Genomic DNA, 22,058 nt, shown 5'->3' with positions numbered 1-22,058 from the left:
CTCTTATCTTTTTTTTACGACGAGCGGATTATAACCAAATAGTATATTCTGACAGAAAACCTGTTCAACCACAAATTGCACGTAGGACAGTTAGGTCCACAATCTTTCATCCTCCTTGCGCATCCTCAATGTGATCGCGCATCCAGAATCAGACTACTTTGTCTACGGGAATGTTTGGAAACTGACCTCAACAACGAATAACCCAACATCCGACTACCCTTTTGTTTTGTCTGGCCAGGGGCATCACTGTGTAGAGAAGTCATTTCAAATTATTTGGGAATGTGAGACAGCACTGAATTAGTTTTTCCATTTCGTTTTTGGAAGGAATATAACTTTTACTGGTGGAAAAAGATGGCGAGGTTTTTGATGAGCATGTCTCTTGCTCTTGTTTTTGTGGGGTTCTTGGTTTTTACTTTACCTTATGCAAAAGGACAGACGGAGGTACAAGACGAAGAGGAGGAAAGTACTTGTCAAGGTGCTTTCGACTTGTATTTTGTGCTTGACAAGTAAGTTTTTATGCATTACATAATCATGCCTGTGAAAAACCCAAGTATATTGCCTACACTCTTAGTAATAACAAGTATATCTTTAGTGTAATTGTGATATTAGGCCTAATTGAAAGGTTCAGACAGTCCGGAATTGTGCAACTGCACGCTCCAGCTGTTGCTGTTCATCAGTTAGCGCATCAGTATCCACTAAAGCCCAATTTGACCCTTTGTCTGACTTTGCATTACATTCGTGATTATGATGATTATTACAATTTTAGCTTGCGGATACTTTTTAGATTAAAACTAAAGATCCATCTCACAGATGTGTGTTTGTTAGTGCAAGCATGTGTGTGCGTGCATTCGTGTTCTTTTCGTGCGCTTGGGTGATGACGCCATAGGAGGCTGACTCTCAGGGGAAAGTTTGCTGAATAAGCACAACGATGATGAGAGATCATTTGGCATTCGTTACTTCTCTCTGTACATAAGAATCGTGCAAGTCTCCCCATGCCAGATGATTGTCTTTACAAGATGGTGAGACACAGCTTCTTCAGGAGTGTAGTCAGTCTTGAGAAGAACTTTTTCACTATATTCCTCCACAGTGACCAAATCATTCATTTCCTGTTAGTCCGCCCACGTTGGAAAAATGTGGTCCTGACATTTCAGTATGGGCCTTCAGAGAGCCTTTAGAAGGACTGGTTCCATGTATTTCTTTGCAGTCTTCATATATTTCCGTCATATAAGCCTAGCATTGGATTAAAACCATCTCTCTGAAGACATGAGTTTAACAAGCAATCCCATGGTTGTGTTATACATTCATGTAAATGGTACTTTTACAAACCTTTTTTTCAGTGAATAATGTGTGAGACTCGCTCTGATGTAGCCCAGCGCTGGAGTGATGATATTGTTGACGACTCCAAACAACTGCATATGTTCATTCGACATACTGTACCTCAGGGCCCCAGGATTGGTTCTCCACAGTCAGGGCCTGTGCATGTGCAAATAAGGAAGGAGGGTTCCTTAATAGATGACAGAAGCATTCTAATTCTGCCTGTTCCATAGAATCAAATAACTCAGTAGAGCTGAGCAAGAGTAATTATTCGATGAACATTCAGTCCTTTCATGTGTTAGCTTTTCAGTAGGATGTTGTGTGTCTGTGTTGTGGCACATTTATTTCTGAGATTGACTTTGCGCTGACTCAGGCTGGTATCTTCAAACCTGCTGTTTTATAAGGTACAACAACACAACAAGGCGTGACTACTGTATAAAGTAGTTCACACCTCTGTCCCATTGTGCTATGAGGATCATTGTATTTATATCCAGTGATAAGTCATAACAATTCATGTTCATTTGACAGTTTCATTGTCCCAAATGGGAACAGTCATTATTCATTTTATTCCACAGCCTTTTTGTGCTGTACCTTGTTCCCATCTCAAATCAACCTGCAGTGCTCAACGTCGACGTTGCATGAAGTCAGGTTGGATGTGGCCATCAACAACATTCAACATCTCCTATTTGATACTGAATTTTGCTTTCTTCTCAGCAGGGTGTTAATCGTGAGAGGGTTGTTGTTCTTCTATGGACCAGAGTTTCAGTATGGCGTGTAGTCATCAGGTCATCGAGGCCAACACAACCCAAACCACAGCTGGCGTCTATAAATATTTTGAACGTGTCAGAACCTTCAAGCATTGGAATGTTCTTTTCTCTGGAGGGCCCATGCTTTAGCCTCCATAGAGGGACCAGAAGTAGCCGTTATCCCATGTGTTCAGCAGGGCCGAATGCCTTGTTAAATGTTATCACACCGTCTAGAGTCCCTGGAGGGCTGAGAAACTTGAACGAGGCAGACATCTTTGAATGGGTTCAATGCCAGTCAAGAGAGAGAGAGAGAGAGAGATAGAGAGAGAGAGAGAGAGAGAGAGAGAGAGAGAGGAGCAGAGAGGGGACAGGAAATGCATAAAAAGAGAGAGGCGGAGATGTATTCCACAAAGAGACAAAGACAAGAGAGATTGTGAAAAGGAACGCAGGGAGAGAGGGAAGGATTGTAGTGGATGTAGGTCTGGTACTCCCAGACATACCAAGGGCCTCCAGCTAAAAGTAGGTTAGTGGTTTTCTTCGAACAAATCCCTGTGCCTAGTCAGTTAAATTGGAGCGAGATCATTGGTTGCCGGCTGGGGTGGTTCTTAGCAGGCCCAGCTGGAATGGGAGACTGGGCTTCTTCATGGTGTTGGATTTTTCCCCTCAACACTTAGAAGTGTGAGAGGGAAGCTGATGGTCTTTTAACTGAGGGTCTGACGAAGCCTTTTCCCACATGTCATAGCCCCTCTCAGTGCCTCTGAAAACACACTGTCTTGTTACATAGACTCTCTCCTTCTCACTGTCCTCTCCCCCCATCCTCCCGTCTCTCTTTTCCCTCCACTCTCTTTCACTCTTTATTGTTTTCTCATTCTTACCCAGTCAGCATAAAAATTATTAAATATTCTCTGTAGGTTGCCATGAAGCTTTCATGAGTTTGGAATGGATTTACTCTGTGACATTTAGCGCAGTCCTGACATGGTCTGCTTAGCGTTGCTGGATGTTAATGGTCCTTGTTGCCTCCCAGAGTGCCCTGAGGTATTTGGAAACGATACAAGCACAGCACAGACATCTGCACTGGAGACATGGTATCAGACGTGGTCCAGCAGAGATGAACTTCAATGACAGGAAGTCCTCAGAGGCCTAGAGAATAGAATGTTTCTTCCTGTCCCTGGAATAAAGTTGCTGCCTTATACTGTACAAGAAGGGAATATTAACCCACAGTGACATTACTGACAACAGTTTTCAGTGGTCGAGTATGTTTCCTGAAAATTCTTGAATGTAACCGAAAATTCCTGAAAATTCCCATGGAAAGTTTGACCTCTGACAATACCTTGGATTTTGTAACTCTTGTAGGAGTTGATATTTGTAAACCCATATTCCCTTTTTGTGTGGGCTTACAGACAGGGAACTGGTATTGTGGTTGACACATCATAGGTCTGTTCTGCTTACTGAGCAGATGATAGTGCAGGAAGCCCACAAGCTGATTTAATCATCTCTAACTTGTCATTGCAATATCAAAAAGATTTTGTCTGACTATTTTCTCTTCTATCTTTCTCTCACTAATCAGCCTGCTTCCTGCTGTCACTGATTCCTCTCTTCTTCTCCACTTTCTCTCCTTCAAAATATTTTTTTCTACATCTTTCACTATCTCTGCGTCTCTCAAATGAGAATCATATGGGCTATCATGTACAATTTATCATGTGCTGTACCGATTAGTCACTGCGAATAACACACAGTCTGGATGTGTCGGCATGACACAATTTAAAACTCCTGTTGCCAGGGGCTGTTTTGTCAACACATTGTAAAAACGTGTGTTAACTAACTTATAGAACCTTTTAACCTCGTTGGAAACCAAAGTTACTCTGAACTCTAGGGCTGGGGGCTTGACTCAAGTCTATAAAAGTAGATCAGAGAAATGTCACCGCAAGAAAAGTTTTCATTGAGAATCTCACGAGAAAATAGCCCACTTCCTACCCTAATGCTGTTTGCACAGGTGAGGAAACTGCAAGCTAGGCCTCAATCCCACGCAGGCTGCTCTGCTCCTGTCCAACATAAACAAGATCCATTGTGATGTAAAGAAAAACCATCAGCAGTCAAAAACCAAGACAGGGGTCCTTAGCTTCACCCCTGACTTATATAAATACTGAAACCATATCCCAATACTGGTAGGCTACATGAAAGAAGGAAGAAACATATTTCCTCCCCGCTGTAATGGAACAAGCTACATCCATGAAACGCTTGGCTTCTCTTCCACCAGGTCAGGTCTTGGCCTTCATGTGTCCAACACGCATCACTTCTGTTTACTCAGCACAACAGTCTTCCAACATCTGAGTAAAAAGCTTTATGCTTTTATGCACCTAATGTCCTTGTTTTCAGCACTTAGCACAGCATCCGATTAAATTATTAGGCAGTCCTGAAAACTTGGCATTAAAGGAGTAACGACTGTATAAACAGGGTCAAGATGGATGCTATGTTGAGACGTGATTTTTATCATGTTTTTAATATATAAACGTTAGAGAGCTTTGAAGAATAACAACTTGAGAGTTCCCATAATACAGATATACTTGACATACTTCAAATACACAATCAAACACTACTGCAAATATGTAGTCATACAAACATGTTATAAATACTACTATATACGTAACACTTGAGAAAAAAAGCTTATTGATGCTAAACTGGAAAAACAAGTTACTATGTCTGTCTCCCACTCCCTGACGTTATTCCGGTCATCAGCCAGCATGTGTGTGTGTCTGAGGGCTCAGCACTGTGGCCCTATTCTGGGCCACTTCATCCTTTAACAGGGACTAGGGCTTTACCACATACAATTAGATCATTTCCCATGTGTCATCCATGGCTAAGGACATTTGGCCCTGGCCCCGGATATTGTTCTGTCTCTCACACACACAAACACTCACACGTAATTTCCCCTGTGTTCCATGTGTGTGTGTAAGAGAGTGAGAGGTTGTCTGTGTTTTGAGGTTTCACAGAGAGGTTAATCGTTGCCACCCCCTGGGGAGAGCCGGTGCCGTTTCCTCTGCCCTCAGGGGGAACCAGGGGGCTATATCAGACACTCCCCCGGCAGGCTCTGCTGTTGTCCCCACTCCCACTGGGCTCTAATGAATTGAGATGGCTAACTGTTTTGAGTTGAAAGAGATTTTGACATTTGTTTCAAAAGACCTTGTTTTCTTGCTTAACTGCAATATTGTTGTTATTGAATAATCATTAAATGTCCTTTGTGGATCGAATTAGACGTTGAGGATTTTATTTTTTCTCTCTTTTTCTGTAAAGATCTGGCAGTGTCAAGAACCACTGGAAAGATGAAATCTACCCCTTCGTGGAGCGTCTGGCTATGAAGTTCATCAGGTGAGAGAACAAAAGCAAAATGGATGGTGAAAATAACAAAGTAAAAACCTTCATCTGTGCATGCCTGGTTTTGGACCAGGGACAGATTAAAGAGAAAGCCACACATGATTACTTCTTCTAGAGGAACCATCTCCCACGGTGGACTGACAGGAAACATGACCATTTGCAAACGCACTTTGGCAGACTGGTTAATAGCATGAGTCATGATCAACACAGGTTTGGGAGGTTTGAGTTGCATATGACCAGACCTCACTAAAATCTTATTTAACACTGGAAACAGAACATGACAGCATTGTTTGGCAGACACTGTTTACGTGAGGAGGTGCCTAATCTCATTTTGAGACTACAAGACGTATTAACTCACCTACAGTAAGCTCAGTAAGCTAAATCAGTCATGTGACCAACCGCAGCTTTGGGTTATGTTATTGTCGGCAACCTGTATATCAGTATATCAGTTTAGGTGGTATTGTTTTGACTCAACGCCCAGTCATAGTCTCAACAGCACCTGAAGTCTTAGCCCTGACCTCATCTGGAGAACGGCTCTATCTCTTTGTCCCCTTAACTCTGGCCTCAATGAATTTTTTCAGGCAACTTCACATAGTCAAGTCAAGAAATAAATAGACCAGCAAAAACAATCCGTTTTCAAAGTCTCGTCTTATTCCAAGCATCGGGTGATAGATGATCCTCTCTAAACACTTTTAATCAAACAAACAATGGGACAACATTCCTGGGCATTCTCCACATGAGAGAGTTTTGTGACATATTTTGACATGCACATGCATCTGTTTGTCTTAAGTCGCATTCCCACTGATGGAAAACATTGAATTTGTTGCTTGTGATGCGTCAAACTGTCATATGGTCCGTGCTGTCATTGTCTACAGAGAAAGTCCAAAATCAAACATTGTAATCTTCAGCCCCTGGAGAGTTGCCCAATAGATGACCAATTCAAAGAGACCACAGGAAAAACAAAACCAGAAAGTAGCATGTGCGTGATGTTTGTTGTTGTTCTGCCCTGCCACAGCCCCATGCTCAGGATGTCATTCATCGTCTTCTCAACCCGAGGAAACACCATCATGAAACTGACAGAGAACAGGTAGGGAACATGTGCCTGGATTATTTTGTGAACAAGAAATACAGCCAAATTGTAGTCTTAACGTATATGTGTGTATTTGTGTGCGTGCGTGTTCTCAGACAGGAGATAAGGAAGGGTTTGAATGTGCTGAGTAAAGAGGTGCCAGGGGGAGACACCTTCATGCACCTGGGTTTGGAGAAGGTAGGCCTGGGTTAGCTCGCATATCACTAGTGTTAGCATTAGCTCACAAATCATTACTGTTAGAGATATTTTGAATATTATTAGTGTTAGAGTTAGGCTAGCTAATATTTCTTTCTTTTACCACACATTTTCACACATTCTGAAAACAATGTATCTTTCTTTTCCAAGGCAAATGAACAGATCCGCCAGGAAAACTTTAGTAAGTGCCTGATGAACTTGTCCCTCGCTTGGTTTTTATTGTCATTTAAATATAAACGTGCTTTTAATCCTACCAATGGTCCTGCTCACAGTGAAGTTTGCTTTGTGATTGAGTCTTACGGCCCTTCTCTTTGTTTCCAGGGACAGCCAGTGTCATCATCGCGTTGACTGATGGAGAGCTAAACGAATATCAGCTGGACACTGCTCAGCAGAAGGTGAGGCCTGCTGGGATTCTCTGTGATGCATCATGGGATGGGTAGCAGGAATAACTAGGCCTCATGCTCAGGCCCCATTCACAAGCTCTTAGCAGTTTAGCGAGGTAACAAGTCCAAGTTTAATCCACCCCAAATATTGTCCTTTTTTTGCCTCTCCACATAAGGCAGTGGAAGCTCGATCTCTGGGAGCCATTGTGTACTGTATTGGAGTTAAAGACTTCAATGAGACACAGGTAAGAGTTTTTTAACCATTTATTAAATGCTTTGACTGTGAGGTGTGGACTGGGACTGATATGGTAGGTTGGACTGTAATTAAACTATTGGAGACACATGCTTGCCATTAGCCTATTGAGGAGGATGCCTCAGAGTCTGGACATAATTAAAAGTCATATTATTCTTCCACCAGGGCTAGAGCTTTGTGTATATACTAGCAAGTACAGACCTGACTGTATGTCCACATCCCTCTAGCTTGATTAGGCCTTCTTTTATGGTTGAGTGAGAGCAGAAATTAAACTTGATTTTGTGTGTATATTATATTAGTGCTCTCCTCTTGATTTCCCAATGTATGTATGTAGAAGTTAAATAGCTGCAGTTAAAATGGTACAGATCCAAAGGGGAAATTCAGGCAGGATATTACCTCATTATTTCACTAGCTCAGTGAATTGTATATGTTCTGTATAGTTTGTCTCTTGTTACTGTGTGTCTGGAGGAAGCTCGTTGGTCTGTATAAATAAATAACATGACTTCTGCTCCTCCTCTGGTCTCTACTCTGATATCTCTTCCGGTCTTTCTCCTGGTCTGTCTCCCATAGCAGTCAGCAGACCAGACAAAGACCCAGGGGAGGGCAGAGACATGAAGACACTACATCTGTAAACTGACTTATTTTCCTCCCATTTAACCCCCCCCCCCCCCTCTCTCTCTCTCTCTTTTCTGTCTCTCTGTATCTCTCTCTTCCTGGTATACGTCCTATAGCTGGCCACCATTGCAGACACGATTGAACATGTGTTTCCTGTGACGGGGGGGTTCCGTGCTCTCCAAGGAGTAATCAACTCGGTAAATAAACTGTAGTTAGGAAAACAGACGCGGACAGGCCTAGCATAGCGGCTAGCTAAACAGACCTGGTCTTCCCTCTTGGTCTCACTATCTGTTTCCCAGACCTAACATCATCGATGCCTTCTCTTTCACAGATCATCAAGAAGTCCTGCATCGAGATTCTAGCAGCCGAACCATCCAGTGTGTGTGCAGGAGGTGGGTGGGGCCCCGTAGAGATGTGTCTTTTATCCAGATAGCTCAAGCTGTTTCATTGATATAAACAGTAAGATACATCACAACCTTGGCGTATCTTTTTAACAAACAATACATTGTGAATATTCTAAGTTGACTTAAAGTGATTTACACCATTGATGTTTTCCACTCTCCTTTTTTTTTGTGGGGCACTGGGGACAGTTGACCCCCCCGTCCCCCCAGGACCTCAGCACACCCATGGCATCCCCCTGTCTCCTGTCATTCTCTAGTGCTGTGCTCATTATATTAAGGGGTCAACCTGCTGCCCCACCCTCCAACTGGGGCTCAGCTGGGTCATCACATGACCACTTACTGACAGGAACAGAACCATATATGGATGTCAAGCCCCACTGCCCCTAGCTAACAAATGGCTTTAATAGATATGTTCTTGATTAAGTGACTCTAATGCCTCAGCTGCAGTCGTGTGTCTGTTCCTGTGGCAGGCGGCTAAATTGAAGAGTCAATTTAACAAATGGTTTGTCCCCCATTAAGATAAACAGGCCTGTAAGGACTAAATTGAGTTATTGGAATTGGCTTATTTGTGGTCACCAGCTGATGCGTATACTCTGTCAAATAGTATAATATATTATAAATAATATATAAAAGAATATTTCATACCCTCCACTCATCTGTATGTTAAGCTAACAAAAATATTACCCTGGGATTTTGCAGAGTCATTCCAGGTGGTTGTGCGGGGTAATGGGTTCCTTCATGCCAGAAACACTGAGCAGGTGCTGTGCAGCTTCAAAGTCAACGACACCCTCACCATCAGTGAGTACCTGGTCTTATATACCTGCCATATATTAACCCTAACCCATTAGTCTTGGCCTGCCAGTGTGTGCGCATTGACAAGTGTGTTTCTGCCTAGATGAAAAGCCTGTTACTATTCAGGACACGTACCTGCTGTGTCCTGCCCCTGTCATAGACGAGATCGGGAAGTAAGTGTCTTCTTTAGTAAACTGTCTTCACATGGCTATGAGTGGTCCTGCAGCAAGCAACGTGTTGTGATGATACGGTGCTGCTTTCTGCATGTAGAAAGGGCCTTGTGTGTTGACCCAGGTCATGGAGGAAATACACTCTTTTCCTCCCCCCCTTCCACACACACACATGCACGCACATGCACACACAGGCCTGCTGAACATTAGCTTTCTTTACGATCCCAGCCCAGGTCCACATTCCTCTTCTCGTTATCCCACTCTCTTGCTCTTTAACTATGTTGATTCCCTCGCTCTCACTTTATTTCTATTTCTTTTCCCTTTTTTTTTTTTACTTCTCTCTCTTTCACGTTGTCTCTCTTGTGTCTCTCTATCTTCATCACTCTCCGTCTCATTGTTTTACCCTTCCTTCTCTTGGTCTCTTGAGTTCACTGAGTTCAGTGTTTTCAGAACAAGGATAGTGCTTCAGTTTCCTCTTAATCCCAGTCACAGTCACACACCCCACAACATCAGCCTATCAGACTGTCTTCTTACAGTACTTCATTAGACCTCTGGTTCTCCTCTCCAATGTCAGCAAACCGCCCGACTGCTTTAAAGAGAACCAGAGTTCACCAGGTCATAAAAAGAGGGGTCTGAAAGGGTCATGGTGTATGATCTAGACCAGGTTTCTCTGCCTCTGACCAGCAACAACACAGTGTCTGTAACCCTGGCAGATATGCTAACCTTTTTACTAATATGAGAGAGAGAGAGAGAGAGAGAGAGAGAGAGAGAGAGAGAGAGAGAGAGAGAGAGAGAGAGAGAGAGAACTGAGGCGACATCATGTACCCCAAGCCCACAACTAAACCTCTCACCCCATCCGTCATTCTCATCATTTTTGTCAAATCTCTCTCTCGCTTTCTCTCCCATGCTATCGAGGGCCTCCAGCCTCTATTTTGTCATCTCCATGTCTCCCCCTTTCCCCCTTTTCGATCTAAATCTCCCTGTTCTCTCCATCTTCTCACTGCTTTTCTTCTCTCTGGACTGTTCTCCCCCCAGCCCTTCTCTCCGTGCCAGTAGTAGTGATCAAAGCCGTTTGTGCTCCGGCTCTTTGATGTGCTTGCTTAACAGATGTCTGACACCGCGCATCCACCACAGACGCTTCCTCTCCCCTGTTTTTTTACGAACATCCTCAAATTTGCAGTGCCCAGTTTGCTTTGGCCGGCTCCCCTTCTCTGCCTTCCCACACTTCGTCCTCCCTTTTCCCCATCCACTGTTGTTTTTCCTTTATCTTTTCAAGCTCTTTTAACCTGCAAAGTGATTTGATCACCTCAAGGCCAAATGGATTTATTATCTTCTCTGACATGTAAGGGTGCACACAGACCGACATTCGCACACTCGCACACAGATGCTCACACGCACACTTGAGACTTCTTCATGGCAAATAGCTCTCCAGCTGCTTAGGTATGTTAGTCATGAACTTCACCCACATACCCTGTCTTCAGTCTGGCTAGTATCTCACTTTCTATCACTCTCCTAGCCAGACTAGATACAGCTCATCACCCATCCACCCTGACCAACCTCAACTTCCCCCTGCTCATTTTGACAGCCAGGAGCTCTGAACCCCTGAAACATGATTCAAGGGTTAAGTTTGAGGTCAAGTTTAGAACATCTTAGAGGTTTCCCAAGCTACCCAAGGTCAGTTTCTGAGAACGTGTCATTTATTATCTTTGGTTACTTTCTAGGAAACAGATCAAAAGAACTGTAATTTGTTGGCTTCTAAGCATCTATAATGCCAATCCTGGAATCCATCTTATTCACAGATGGGAAAAGAGACTCTGTTTTTACAAATCTCTTACTCCCTAGCTCAGGTCAATTGCTTATAACATTACCTTTCACCATTAGCATATACTGCACCTCAGAACCTTTCTAAGTTCACAAAATGTTTGCTACTTGATTCATTATTATGATAATAAAGTTTTTTCATGTCTGTTTTTTGTGTGTAATTTCAGGGTTATCTATCTCCAAGTGAGCATGAATGAAGGATTGTCTTTCATCAGCAGTAATGTCCACATCACAACTACAGAGTGTGTAAGTACAGTACTATGACACTCCACAGGCCCTCATAAGATGCCTTGCTTTTCTTCTGTGGAGCCAAACCACAGGGTCTTCAAACCCGATCCACTCAAAGTCCCCCAAAGCCCTTGTCAGAGCAAGCCTTTCCCCATAACCCCACCCCATCCTGCCACAAGACAGATAGGGGAAAACGCCACCACATCTGAACTCCTATCTCTGGAGCCAAATGGGAACCAGACCGGCCCTGTTTTAAGCCCCACAATTTCACTTTTCAATTGAAGTATTTTAAAAGATGCTTTTATCCTTAACTATTATTTGCATAGGCAGTATGTGGGGGGTGGGGGGGTAAAAAAACAAAACCAAAATGTTTGTTGCCAAATGTCTGTAAGCAATTGCTGTTCTTTTTTGCAAATAAAAAGATTTATAAAAAAATAATAAATGCTCTTATCCTGAAATCAGAAGTGCACTCCACGTCAGTGAATGAGACAGCCGCATAGCTCAAGTTTCACCCTCTTCTAAAAGGTGTGTGTGTTGGCACGTGTGTGCGTGTGGTTCTGACTGGGTTTGATCTCCCTTCTGACAGTTTGATGGAACCATCCTCCTGATCACCCTGCTGGTCCTGTTCCTGCTGCTGGCTATGCTCTTCATGTGGTGGTTCTGGCCGCTGTGCTGCACAGTGGTAAGTCACTTACCACACACACTCCACCCCAACACACACCCTCTATGCCACCACACACACAGTCCACCCCACCACACACTCTAGGCCACCACACACACTCTCTACCACACCACACAAACTCTGGTCTGATGATGGATCAGTTCAGTAACAATCATGTGGACAACATGTGTCTAGATTTTCAGACCGCAAGCATCAAAATAATGCGTGTAATTCACAATAATCTAAAATAAATTGACTGCATTTTCTTGAGAATTTTCAGATAACAGCTGTAGGCCTAACCACTATCTTTCAAATCTGTCGGAATAAACTTAAGATATTGAGTAGTTTTTCACTTATTGGTTTTCTGGTCGTGTTATCACAATGCAGTGAATTAATGATATTTAAAAATGAACCTACATGTATGTTTGTTATTCCAGTGTTTTTGGTGCCATTACTTCATGATCGATATGTTTATGATAGTTATAATGAACTCCTCATGTGACCACCCAGAGGGCACAGTAATGAAATGTTTCTGTGTCAACTTCCTGTTCTAGGTGATCAAAGAACCCCTTCCTCCTCCCCCTCCAGAGCCCGTAAGTCACCCCTTAAATCTGCCTGGACAACATACACACTCTTGAAAGACTGCACTCATGAACACACATGCACACTTGTAGCCAAGGCTGTTCAATATAGAATAGCCCTTAAAGAATATCAATGCAGACTATTCTCTTCTTCTTTATCGGTGAGACAAGTCAAACGAGCATTTCTCCACATAGAAGGCTTCTGTTAAACTTTCCCTATGTTTCACAGCTGGGTGGCACACACACTGATTCCTTGTACACCAATCTCATTATATGCGTTACATTTGGGCTGCATGGTCAGAAGAAGGCTCTCTGTGTTCTCTTGTCCGTATGCCCTCATCCTCTCAGGGAATATTGAATACTGGGCTGGCATACTGGCCTGACTGATAAAGCCCGTTGTGTAGCTGTGTGTGTGTGTGTGTGTGTGTGTGTGTGTGTGTGTGTGTGTGTGTGTGTGTGTGTGTGTGCGTGCGTGTGTGTGTGTGTGTGTGTGTGTGTGCGTGCGTGCGTTTGTGTGTGTGTGTGTGTGTGTGTATGTGTGTGTGTGTGTGTGTGTGTGTGTGCATGCCTAATTTGTTGTGATCTTTTGTTGTAGTGGTTGCTTGGCAATCAGGTTTTAAAAGTGCATATGTTCCACCCTTTCACATTTTACACACACAGGGAACTTTTCTCTGACATTTTGAAAGAAACAGTTGGCCTTCGTGTTCTTTAGAGCTAAGTGTGTGTGTGACTGTGTGTGTGTGTCAGGAGTCTGATGATGAGGATGGGATGCCCAAGAAGAAGTGGCCCACCGTGGACGCCTCCTACTATGGAGGGAGAGGGGTGGGAGGCATCAAGAGGATGGAGGTAAGGTAGAGCCAATCGTTAGGATCAGAGCTGAAAGGTTTTTATTGTACTCAGAATCCAAACCATAAACCCACCTTTTAATTACTCCAAATAACTCCATTACTCCTCGAGAGCTAGCATTAGCCCCTGTGTCAACGCTGTTACAGTAAACCTAAGGCCCTTTCCCCAGATAACTCGCCCTCCGTACATTGTTGACCTCTAGGTGCGCTGGGGTGGGAAGGGATCGACCGAGGAGGGTGCTAAGCTGGAGAAGCCTAAGAACGCCGTGGTCAAAATGCCGGAGCAGGAGTTTGAACCCTACGAGCCCAAACCCAAGAAAAATCACAACAGGAAACCGGCCCAGGACAGGAAATGGTACACGCCCATACAGGTAAAAACAGCCCCCATTTTTCATCTGGTGTACAGTAGCCTTCTGTGAGATGACATATTGGCTTTTCATTTCTGTAACAGTTTGCTAAGTACTATGTGCACACTTGAACCAGTTAGCCACTAATAAGCCACTGTGTAGCATTAAATAAGACATAGCCCATTGGACATACGTACTTTTGAAGCTACTGTAGCAGGGGTTTCTCATTGGGCTGTGTGTACAGTTTCTAGCGTTTATGCATGTAATACAGTAGACTCCACAGATCCTGTACAGATTTCTAGCTAGCATGTTTCTGTGGCTCATTTGCATTCTGTGTGTTATAGTTGTATATTTAACCGTATTCTCGTTCCTGCCTCTCTCTGTCATCTGTAGGGTAAACTGGATGCCATTTGGGCTCTATTTCGTCGTGGTTATGACCAGGTCTCTCTGATGAGGCCCCAGCCCGGAGATCATGTAAGTTGCAAACTTAAGATGAGTTTAAAAGCTTATCCAAATAGAAGGAAGCAAATCTGTGCTTTGTTTGTAGAGCTATGTGGTAGAGGGTCAGAGAATTAGAAACATATGACAGAGTTTCTTTAAAACAGCACACCAGGGTATTGCAGCCCCACCCCTCACTCTGACAGAACCCAGACTACCTCTTTATCACACCCTCCCTCCATTCCAGCTACTTCAGGCCGACTCCTCCCTCCTTCCTCCCTTCTTCCTGTCACACCTTCAAGATCACACCTCACCTTCAGTCCATCTCCTCCATCCTCCCTCCTTCACTCCTTTCCTCTCCTTCCTTCCTTCCTTCCCTCCATCATGTCTCCTCTCTGAAGCCCGCTCCTGCTGCGGCAGACACCTCAGCTGGGTCAGGTCCTGATCTGTTCCAGACCTGGCCTGGCCCCACACCTGCTTTTGATCAGACGCCATCAAAACCAGAACCCCAGACTCTGGACCGGCTCCAGGCATCTTCTTAAAGCTCTAGAACCTCTCCGCTCGCCTGGTGTGACCAAGCATGTGGTTCAACTTTGTCACCCTGACTCTTTTGATTAATACCTCCAACTAAGTATGTGCCTGGCTGGGGGGCCTTGATTGGGCTGTAGATGGTCAGAGCTATCTTCAACATCACACAACGTTTTGGATGGGAAGGATTCAGCTGGATGAACCCAACTGAACCCTCTGTAAATAATGAAAGGTTTTGTAAACAGTGAGGCAAAGTTCTTTATTGGATCATTGTGAACAAAGTGGTTCCTCACAATTACGTGCAATACTTCTCAATTCCCTTTGTGGTACGGTGATACCATACCAGCAAACATCAACACCAGTATCCGATTACTTATTTAACTCTTTGTTCTGAACAGCGCTTTTTCTTCAAAGCTTGTTAGATTTTCTTCATCCTGAAAACGCCCCTAATCTGCCCTCCGCTCTCCCTCTCTTCCCCCTGTGTCTCCACCCCTCCTTCCCCAGCTATAGCCTGCAGAGATGGCTCCTATCCAGGTGCTTGTTAAAAATCATGTGTTATTTGCAGAAAATCTTCTATAACCTTAATTTATTTTACTGGAATTCCACATTTAGTAGTGTTTTCTTGGCTCAGAAAGAGAATGGCATGGGGTTTACTGCTAGATAAGCTTTCAACTTTCAACAAAAAGGGTACATCAACCAGAAAAGAGAAAACCGTCCTAGTGAATTTCAGCTTTTACAACATTCTGTGCCTGATTCTGTTGATCGGGACTCTTCTTCGGTGAGATTTTGACCCAGGGAAAACTTTTAACGATCTCCACATGCGAAAGGTTACATGACTCAATGCTTATTCCAGAGGAATCGTCTACGTCTTTCTATGTAATGGCATCGCCTACTCCAGTAATTTGCGGTGTATTACAGAGCAAAAGCATTCCCAGGCCAGGCTACGACAGGCCGGATGGACTTGGTGCTGCTTCTGCAGGAGAGATCAGAGATACTGGGCCTTCATGTCCCAATTGTGACTTGAGGAGATCCTGTTAACCTGTCTGGATCCATTTTCTAAATGTCTGTCCCCTTGAACACACTATCTTGGCTATAATGCCCTAATTGTGGAAGTTAATGTGCTCATGCACACACACGCACACTGACACAAGAGCATCAAAACACATACACACGTATATACACACACACACACACACACACAGGCCCTGTGTGCATTGTTGAGCCCTTTTGGACAGGGTCACTCCGGATTCCTGACAGATGTCTGTCACCCTGTTGGCACGTTGCATTTTATCACCATGGCGATTGCTATGGCGACGCCTGAATGCTACTATTGAGAGATGTCTGGCTTACGGCCTTTTACTGTGTTATCCTGTCAAACTAGACTGTAACATACTCATACCCTCAAGGCCTGGGATATCAAGGCCAGATTCCTTAGATTTTACTGCACAATAGAGCTGCTATATCTTTGACTCATTAGTCTCTTCCAAACTACCCTAGCTTGAGCAGAGCCACTGCCATGACGACACTGACAAATAGAAAGACTGCAGCTGCAAAAGTTTCCTTTCTGAGCTTTTTTTTCCCCCTCCACAGCCCCCCTCTCTTGTATCTTAGTCTTTTACCGCTCTTCCTCTCTTTCTGCTTCTCATTCTTATTGTATATTTCCCCATTGGTCTCTTCTGTTATGTCAAATTCTTTCTGCCTCTCATCCTCCACTCCTTGTTTCTCCTTCCTCTCCCAGTCTATCCCATCAACCCTCTTTTCTCCTCACTACTAATACTTCTTATACAGCTGTTGTTTACGCAAAATAGGTGAAGGTTCAGTTAGTGTGTGATGGAGAACAAAGACAAGGCCATTACCATCTTACTGTGTCTGGTTTGTAATCTCTAAGCATTGTCTTTAAGCATTGTCTAGTCTGGTCTGGCCTAGCCAATGGTGGTTTATAGACTATCATTATCTACATCGGTCTAGCTGGCTACAACCTGGCCAGAGTACCTTAACCATATGAGCCTATCTAACCTGGCTCGCACCACTACATAAGACCTCAGCTATGCATAAGGCCCAGCTCTGCTCTGCGACTTCTGGCACCGCAGCTCCTACGTCAAAGAGCATGTGCTGGAGTCTGAGGTTGAATTAGAGGGTTGGCGTTAATGTCTCCCTTGACGCTAGGTTAGCCCGTAGAAGAGAACATGAGGTAATACCCGGCGGAGACAAGACGCCATAGCAGATCCAGCCAGTCAGGCCACATCAAATGCAGCGAAGTACCCCCGGCTGCTCTGGTCGGGGCCCAGCAGAGAGCTGCAGACTCTGGTGGGGCCGGACAGATGACTTGGAACAGATTTTGTTTTTGGTCTTTTGTGTTTGTTGGATAGGATGAAGAATCAGGTTTGTGGGTCAAAGAAAGATTATTCAGCTCTCGCTATAACAACGTCATTTTTTGGATTGGATCTTGGATGTTTTTGAAATGGTGCACCAGAGAAGAGGGTCATTTTTGTAGTTCTATATACTTCTTTTGGGGAGGTAGAACTTTTTTACTTCAGGGAATGTCAGCTTAGCTTTGAGACGTGATTTTGGTTACCAGCGGAATCTTCTCTGTTTTTCCTCTGCATAATTTACAAGTCACCATGACTGGAATGTGTCCACAGTTGTTTTCATTGATTCTTTGCCAGTGTGGCTTCTCACTGAGTGTATAGTATGTATGTATGTGTGTTTGTGTGTGAGTCTGTGTGCTTAACCATGTGTACATTTGTTAATGTTTGAAAGCCTCTACATTCTGACCATGTATGTCCATGTCTCTCTCTGTTTGCATGGGTTAGGGAAATAAAGTTTGACCATTGACTAGTCATCTGTCTCACCTTCATAAATCAGTTAGACTGCTATTCTGTACCCCCGATTACCACCAGAATCCCAGTCAGGCAGGCTTGAAGCACAGCAAGGCTGTGGTGAAAGGTGGGGGTTCAGCTATGTGTGGGAAAAGATGGGGGTTGTGGATAGTGGTTACTGTGGTCAGGGGCAAAAGTTTAGCTAAAAAAAACACAGACCCATAAAAAACTTGCCTTTAATAACCCCACCATCCACACCATCTTTTGTTATGATCTTTCTCTCTCTTTTTCCTTCTCTCCCTCTCCCTCTAGCTAACCCTTCTTGTCTTTCTTTTTCCTACCTCTCCCTCCGTTTGGTACCATAAACAGCATGCACAGTTTGGAAGGCAGCCATGATTTCATTGGTCACAAGACAGAACATTGGACTAAGAGGGCGGTGGGGTGTGAGATGTCCCAGCAGGATGTTCTTGGTAATCTGTGGACCCAGCTGGCCAAGCTCAGAGAGCAGGCAGTGATCCCCCTCTGACCTAGGGTCAGCTGGTATCATCTGCATTATCCCTCTCAGACATACAGTAGGTTGGACACCTGTGTGTGTGTCTGTGTGTAAGTGTGCTTTCATCTGTTGCTCCCTCTCTCTCCCTCTCTCTCCCTCTCTCTGCCTCTCTCTCCCTCTCTCTCCCTCTCTCTTAGGGCCGTTGCATCAACTTCACCAGAGTGAAAGAGGAGGCGGCTGCAGCAAAAGCTGCCCCAAAGGCTCCCAGCCCCACCCCTCCTCCACCTGACTACCGCCCTGTGATCCAGCCCACCACGCCCCCTCCTCAGACCAGCCTTCCCCCACGGTCTCCGCCCGGAAACAACCTTCCCCCCGGACCACCTCCCTCTCGTACCCCCCCTGGACCCCCCTGCCCCCCTCCCTCACGCCCCCCACCTTCCCTCAGCAACAAGCCGTGAGACGAGAGAGAGATAGGCACCCCACTCCAGTAAGCACAGTCCACCTTGCCAAAGTGCCAAAGATGCTCCCTCACACTTTACAAGTATTTATTGGAGCCTGGGGTGTGGTTGGAAATGTGTGGTTTGTTGCTGGACAGCAAAGTATGTAGTAATAAGAGGGAAACAAGATACTATACTGCAATGAACAAATTGTTTTTTTTTTATCAACTACTGAGTATCCAATGGTGTTAAGAGGTGAAGGTTACAGTAGACCTGCATGTGAATCTCTTTCAGGCCATTTTCAAGGCAGTATGAATTCGATTTTCTCCATTACTAAGATTCAAATCAGAATCGTCTTAAATCATCAGGTGACGTTGGCATGTTATCGGGTGTTGACAAACCATTGAAAATGAAGTTGAATTTGAGCTTTTTGTCATGAATTTTTTGTATGGTATATGAATGCTTAAATGATTAATTATTCTGCCGAAATGTCTTAAAAAATCAAGAGAACACAAGGTATCTCCGTCCTCAAATTTCATTTTTGTCTCTGCTATGACACCCCCCTCGACTCTTTTTAGTCTCATACTCAGGATTGAAACACAAGAGGGGTTAAATCTTTCCTCTAGGTACATCTATGTCCCCAATAAAACAGGGATGAATCTAAACGCAAGGAGATGTTTGTAGAGATATCACCAAATATTTTGTGGTCGATATCATTGAGGCTTTGGATGTGTCCTTTATTTAGTTCCGATAGAATACAGCCTGCAGGTATATCTTTATCAATATTGGCATCTGTGCACATAGAATGCAGTTCATAGATAATATTATAGTTGTTTTCCTTTTGTTCATTCTCTTTCCTATCGCTTTTGAAACAACCAGAGTCAGGTCATCATCTCTCAAACACATTCCCAAACCTGTACTGTACTATGATGGCATTGTATTGTTTACCTTTTTTTACAACTAAATCAACGGTCACATTGCAACTGCAGGGCAGTTCACAGCATCTAATTTATTAACCCCCGGGGGCGTGACGAGGGTACTTGAAATACGACAAGGTGTCCAACTTCCAAGACGGACACTGTGCACAAAGTTAGATACACAACTATCCACAAAACTTCATTACCCAGAGTTCCTCAACCCCTGTTAGTCTATAGTCCTGCTCTAGTCTATATGTTGTTGGAATGTTACTGATCAGACAGTCAGTAAGGTTCGTTGGTCCGTTTCGAACTGTGTAATAACTGTCTGTGACCGTGTAATTACCATGTTGTGTCAATATGATGTTGTGTCAGCGTCATTGTGCCAATGTTGTAATTACTGGAGTAATTACAGTTATTATTGTGACTAAACATGGATAGAGCTGAATCATCTGTTAGCAGTTTGAATGAATTGAAATGATGGTACAGTAAGAGGTTGAGAAACACTGGAGTGCTATTCTACACACAGTGCCTATTTTCTTTCATACTTTTATACTCTGTTTGTATATTGTACTTCATTCCATTATGTCTTATACCATAGTGTTACTATTAGTCCCTTTGATGTTTTGTAGCACTGCTGAAAGCTATTGATGAGAAGACGTGCATTTGTTTAGTCATTTTGTTAATTGGTAATAGTGAAACACACAAATCAAGTTCTACACAGTATATCAATATGCGATTATGCCACGATCAACGGCCTTAATTTGTGATATGAACAGATATTTTTCCAGAAGCCCAATTCACCCCAGTAACAGACTTTGCGAAGCAACAGTGTCAAATAAACCTGCCTAAAGTTTTTTCATGTATGTTCCTTTTAACATCCCTGCTTCAGTATGCCCATCACCAGGACCTTTCCTTAGCTGTGTTCTCATAAAAAAAAGCTAAAAGATGCATTTATGTTTATCCTTGTAATTGTACATTCTATGAACAGTGGTACTGTTATTATGGAAAGACGTATAAAATGTTTTCTTTTGACTTGCCTTTTAAACAGTTTTAATAAAGGTTGACTTCCCAAGCGTCTAACTGAGACTCGATCATAGTGTGTCTGTACGTATATGCGACCGTGTGTGTGAGTGTACAGGAGGTGCGTGTGTCTGCCAATGTGTGAAATATATATAGGATGTTGAATTTCCTTTTTGCAGCTCCACCTAGTAACGTTGGACAGAGCTGAGGGAGCTCCCTCAAGAATGGTGAACCACACACCCTTACACACCCTTACACACACACACACACTTAAACAGATGTTTCTATGACCTCTGTATAACCCTAGGTAATAGATAACTCTTGTCGTGTTGTTAGTGGTCACTTAAACCCAGTTTGTTATTGTTGTGACGGTCACTGCACTCCTCATACATCAGAAACAGTGTCATCGTGACTTCAGTTGTCACCAGACAGTATCCTCTTTTCCGTCTAAGCCAACCAGACTTGTTATGCAACCATGTATCTGACACACGAGTCGTACTAAAGCAATACTATTTGCCAAGAAGGTGGTGTTCAGCATAATGACAGGTAATTACTCTTTAACTAATTACACGCTGATTGGAGATCTACCATGGGATCAGAGAACAGCACTACAGTGAACATATTATTCATGATGGTTGGAGGATATACCGTCATCATAACTGAATCTCTTATGTTTTTTACTGTAATGACTTTAAGATGCCCAGAATAGCTGCTATGAGCAGTTCCAGCTGTATAATTGCTGTGTAGTCCATTTTCCCCTGTCCTTACAGAGGAGATGAGGATGTGGGAGAGAAACAGAGAGTGAGACCAAAAGAGAGAGAGGGAAAGAGAGATGGTGAGTTGGGTGATAGAGAGAGAGAGAGAGAGAGAGAGAGAGAGAGAAAGAGAGAGAGAGAGAGAGAGAGAGAGAGAGAGAGAGAGAGAGAGAGAGAGAGAGAGAGAGAGAGAGAGAGAGAGAGAGAGAGAGAGAAAGAAAGAAAGAAACAGGGCTGCTCCCTTTATAAGAGAGGGGGAGAGATTGAGGTCTGGGCTGAAGCTTTCCTCTTTTTCTCCTCTCCATCCATCCATCTCTCCTTCCATCATCTCTCCTTCCATCCATCTCTCCTTCCATCCATCTCTCCTTCCATCCATCTCTCCTTCCCTCTTTTCTCCTCTCCCAGGGGAGAACACATGGTCGATAAGGGATGTGAGGTTTTGGACCCAGCTCTCCTGCCCAGATACCATCAGCTCCTCCTCCAGCTCTATCAGCATAAATCACAACCCAGAACCACAGTCCTCCATGCAGACACACCGAACCGCTTACTGTTGTTCTACAGCTGTACTCGCTGTGGCTGGTGAGGGAGGGGGAGAGATAGACAGAGAGAGAGACAGAGAGAGAGAGAGAGACAGAGAGAGAGAGAGAGAGAGAGAGAGAGAGAGAGAGAGAGAGAGAGAGAGAGAGAGAGAGATGGGGCTTTACAGTATGTCTGTCTTAATTGTTGCAACACTATGTCCAGAGGCTTTTACAGCAGCAGGATACTGATTTATAAGGCTGCTACGAGGTGTAGTAAAATACTCCATCAAACTATCATGTACTCTTTATTAGGCCAGCA

General features: G+C 43.8%; 1 protein-coding gene across 1 annotated transcript; it reads left to right on the top strand.

Moving 5' to 3' along the window:
- Nucleotides 1-20,525, top strand: antxr1c (ANTXR cell adhesion molecule 1c). Its single transcript, XM_067245005.1, has 18 exons — nt 1-506; nt 5,352-5,426; nt 6,448-6,519; nt 6,618-6,699; nt 6,868-6,898; nt 7,039-7,112; nt 7,277-7,345; nt 8,085-8,165; nt 8,300-8,360; nt 9,069-9,167; nt 9,265-9,334; nt 11,320-11,398; nt 11,967-12,062; nt 12,596-12,634; nt 13,370-13,468; nt 13,671-13,838; nt 14,208-14,288; nt 18,290-20,525. Exons 1-18 carry the CDS (start codon nt 352-354, stop codon nt 18,548-18,550), a joined length of 1,692 nt encoding a protein of 563 aa, XP_067101106.1. The 5' UTR covers nt 1-351; the 3' UTR covers nt 18,551-20,525.
- The last annotated feature ends 1,533 nt before the right edge of the window (nt 20,526-22,058 follow it).

The sequence above is a fragment of the Osmerus mordax genome, chromosome 10, assembly GCF_038355195.1.
Source record: "Osmerus mordax isolate fOsmMor3 chromosome 10, fOsmMor3.pri, whole genome shotgun sequence".
NCBI classification, from domain to species: Eukaryota; Metazoa; Chordata; class Actinopteri; order Osmeriformes; family Osmeridae; genus Osmerus; species Osmerus mordax.
This window is presented reverse-complemented; position numbering and strand designations above follow the sequence as displayed.

Excerpts from the sequence above, each read along its gene's own strand:
- antxr1c (XM_067245005.1), top strand. The coding sequence starts at position 352 with ATGGCGAGGTTTTTGATGAGCATGTCTCTTGCTCTTGTTTTTGTGGGG. Across the intron at positions 8,361-9,068 it reads ATCCAGTGTGTGTGCAGGAG|AGTCATTCCAGGTGGTTGTG; the intron begins GTGGGTGGGGCC and ends GGGATTTTGCAG. Across the intron at positions 12,063-12,595 it reads GGCCGCTGTGCTGCACAGTG|GTGATCAAAGAACCCCTTCC; the intron begins GTAAGTCACTTA and ends TTCCTGTTCTAG.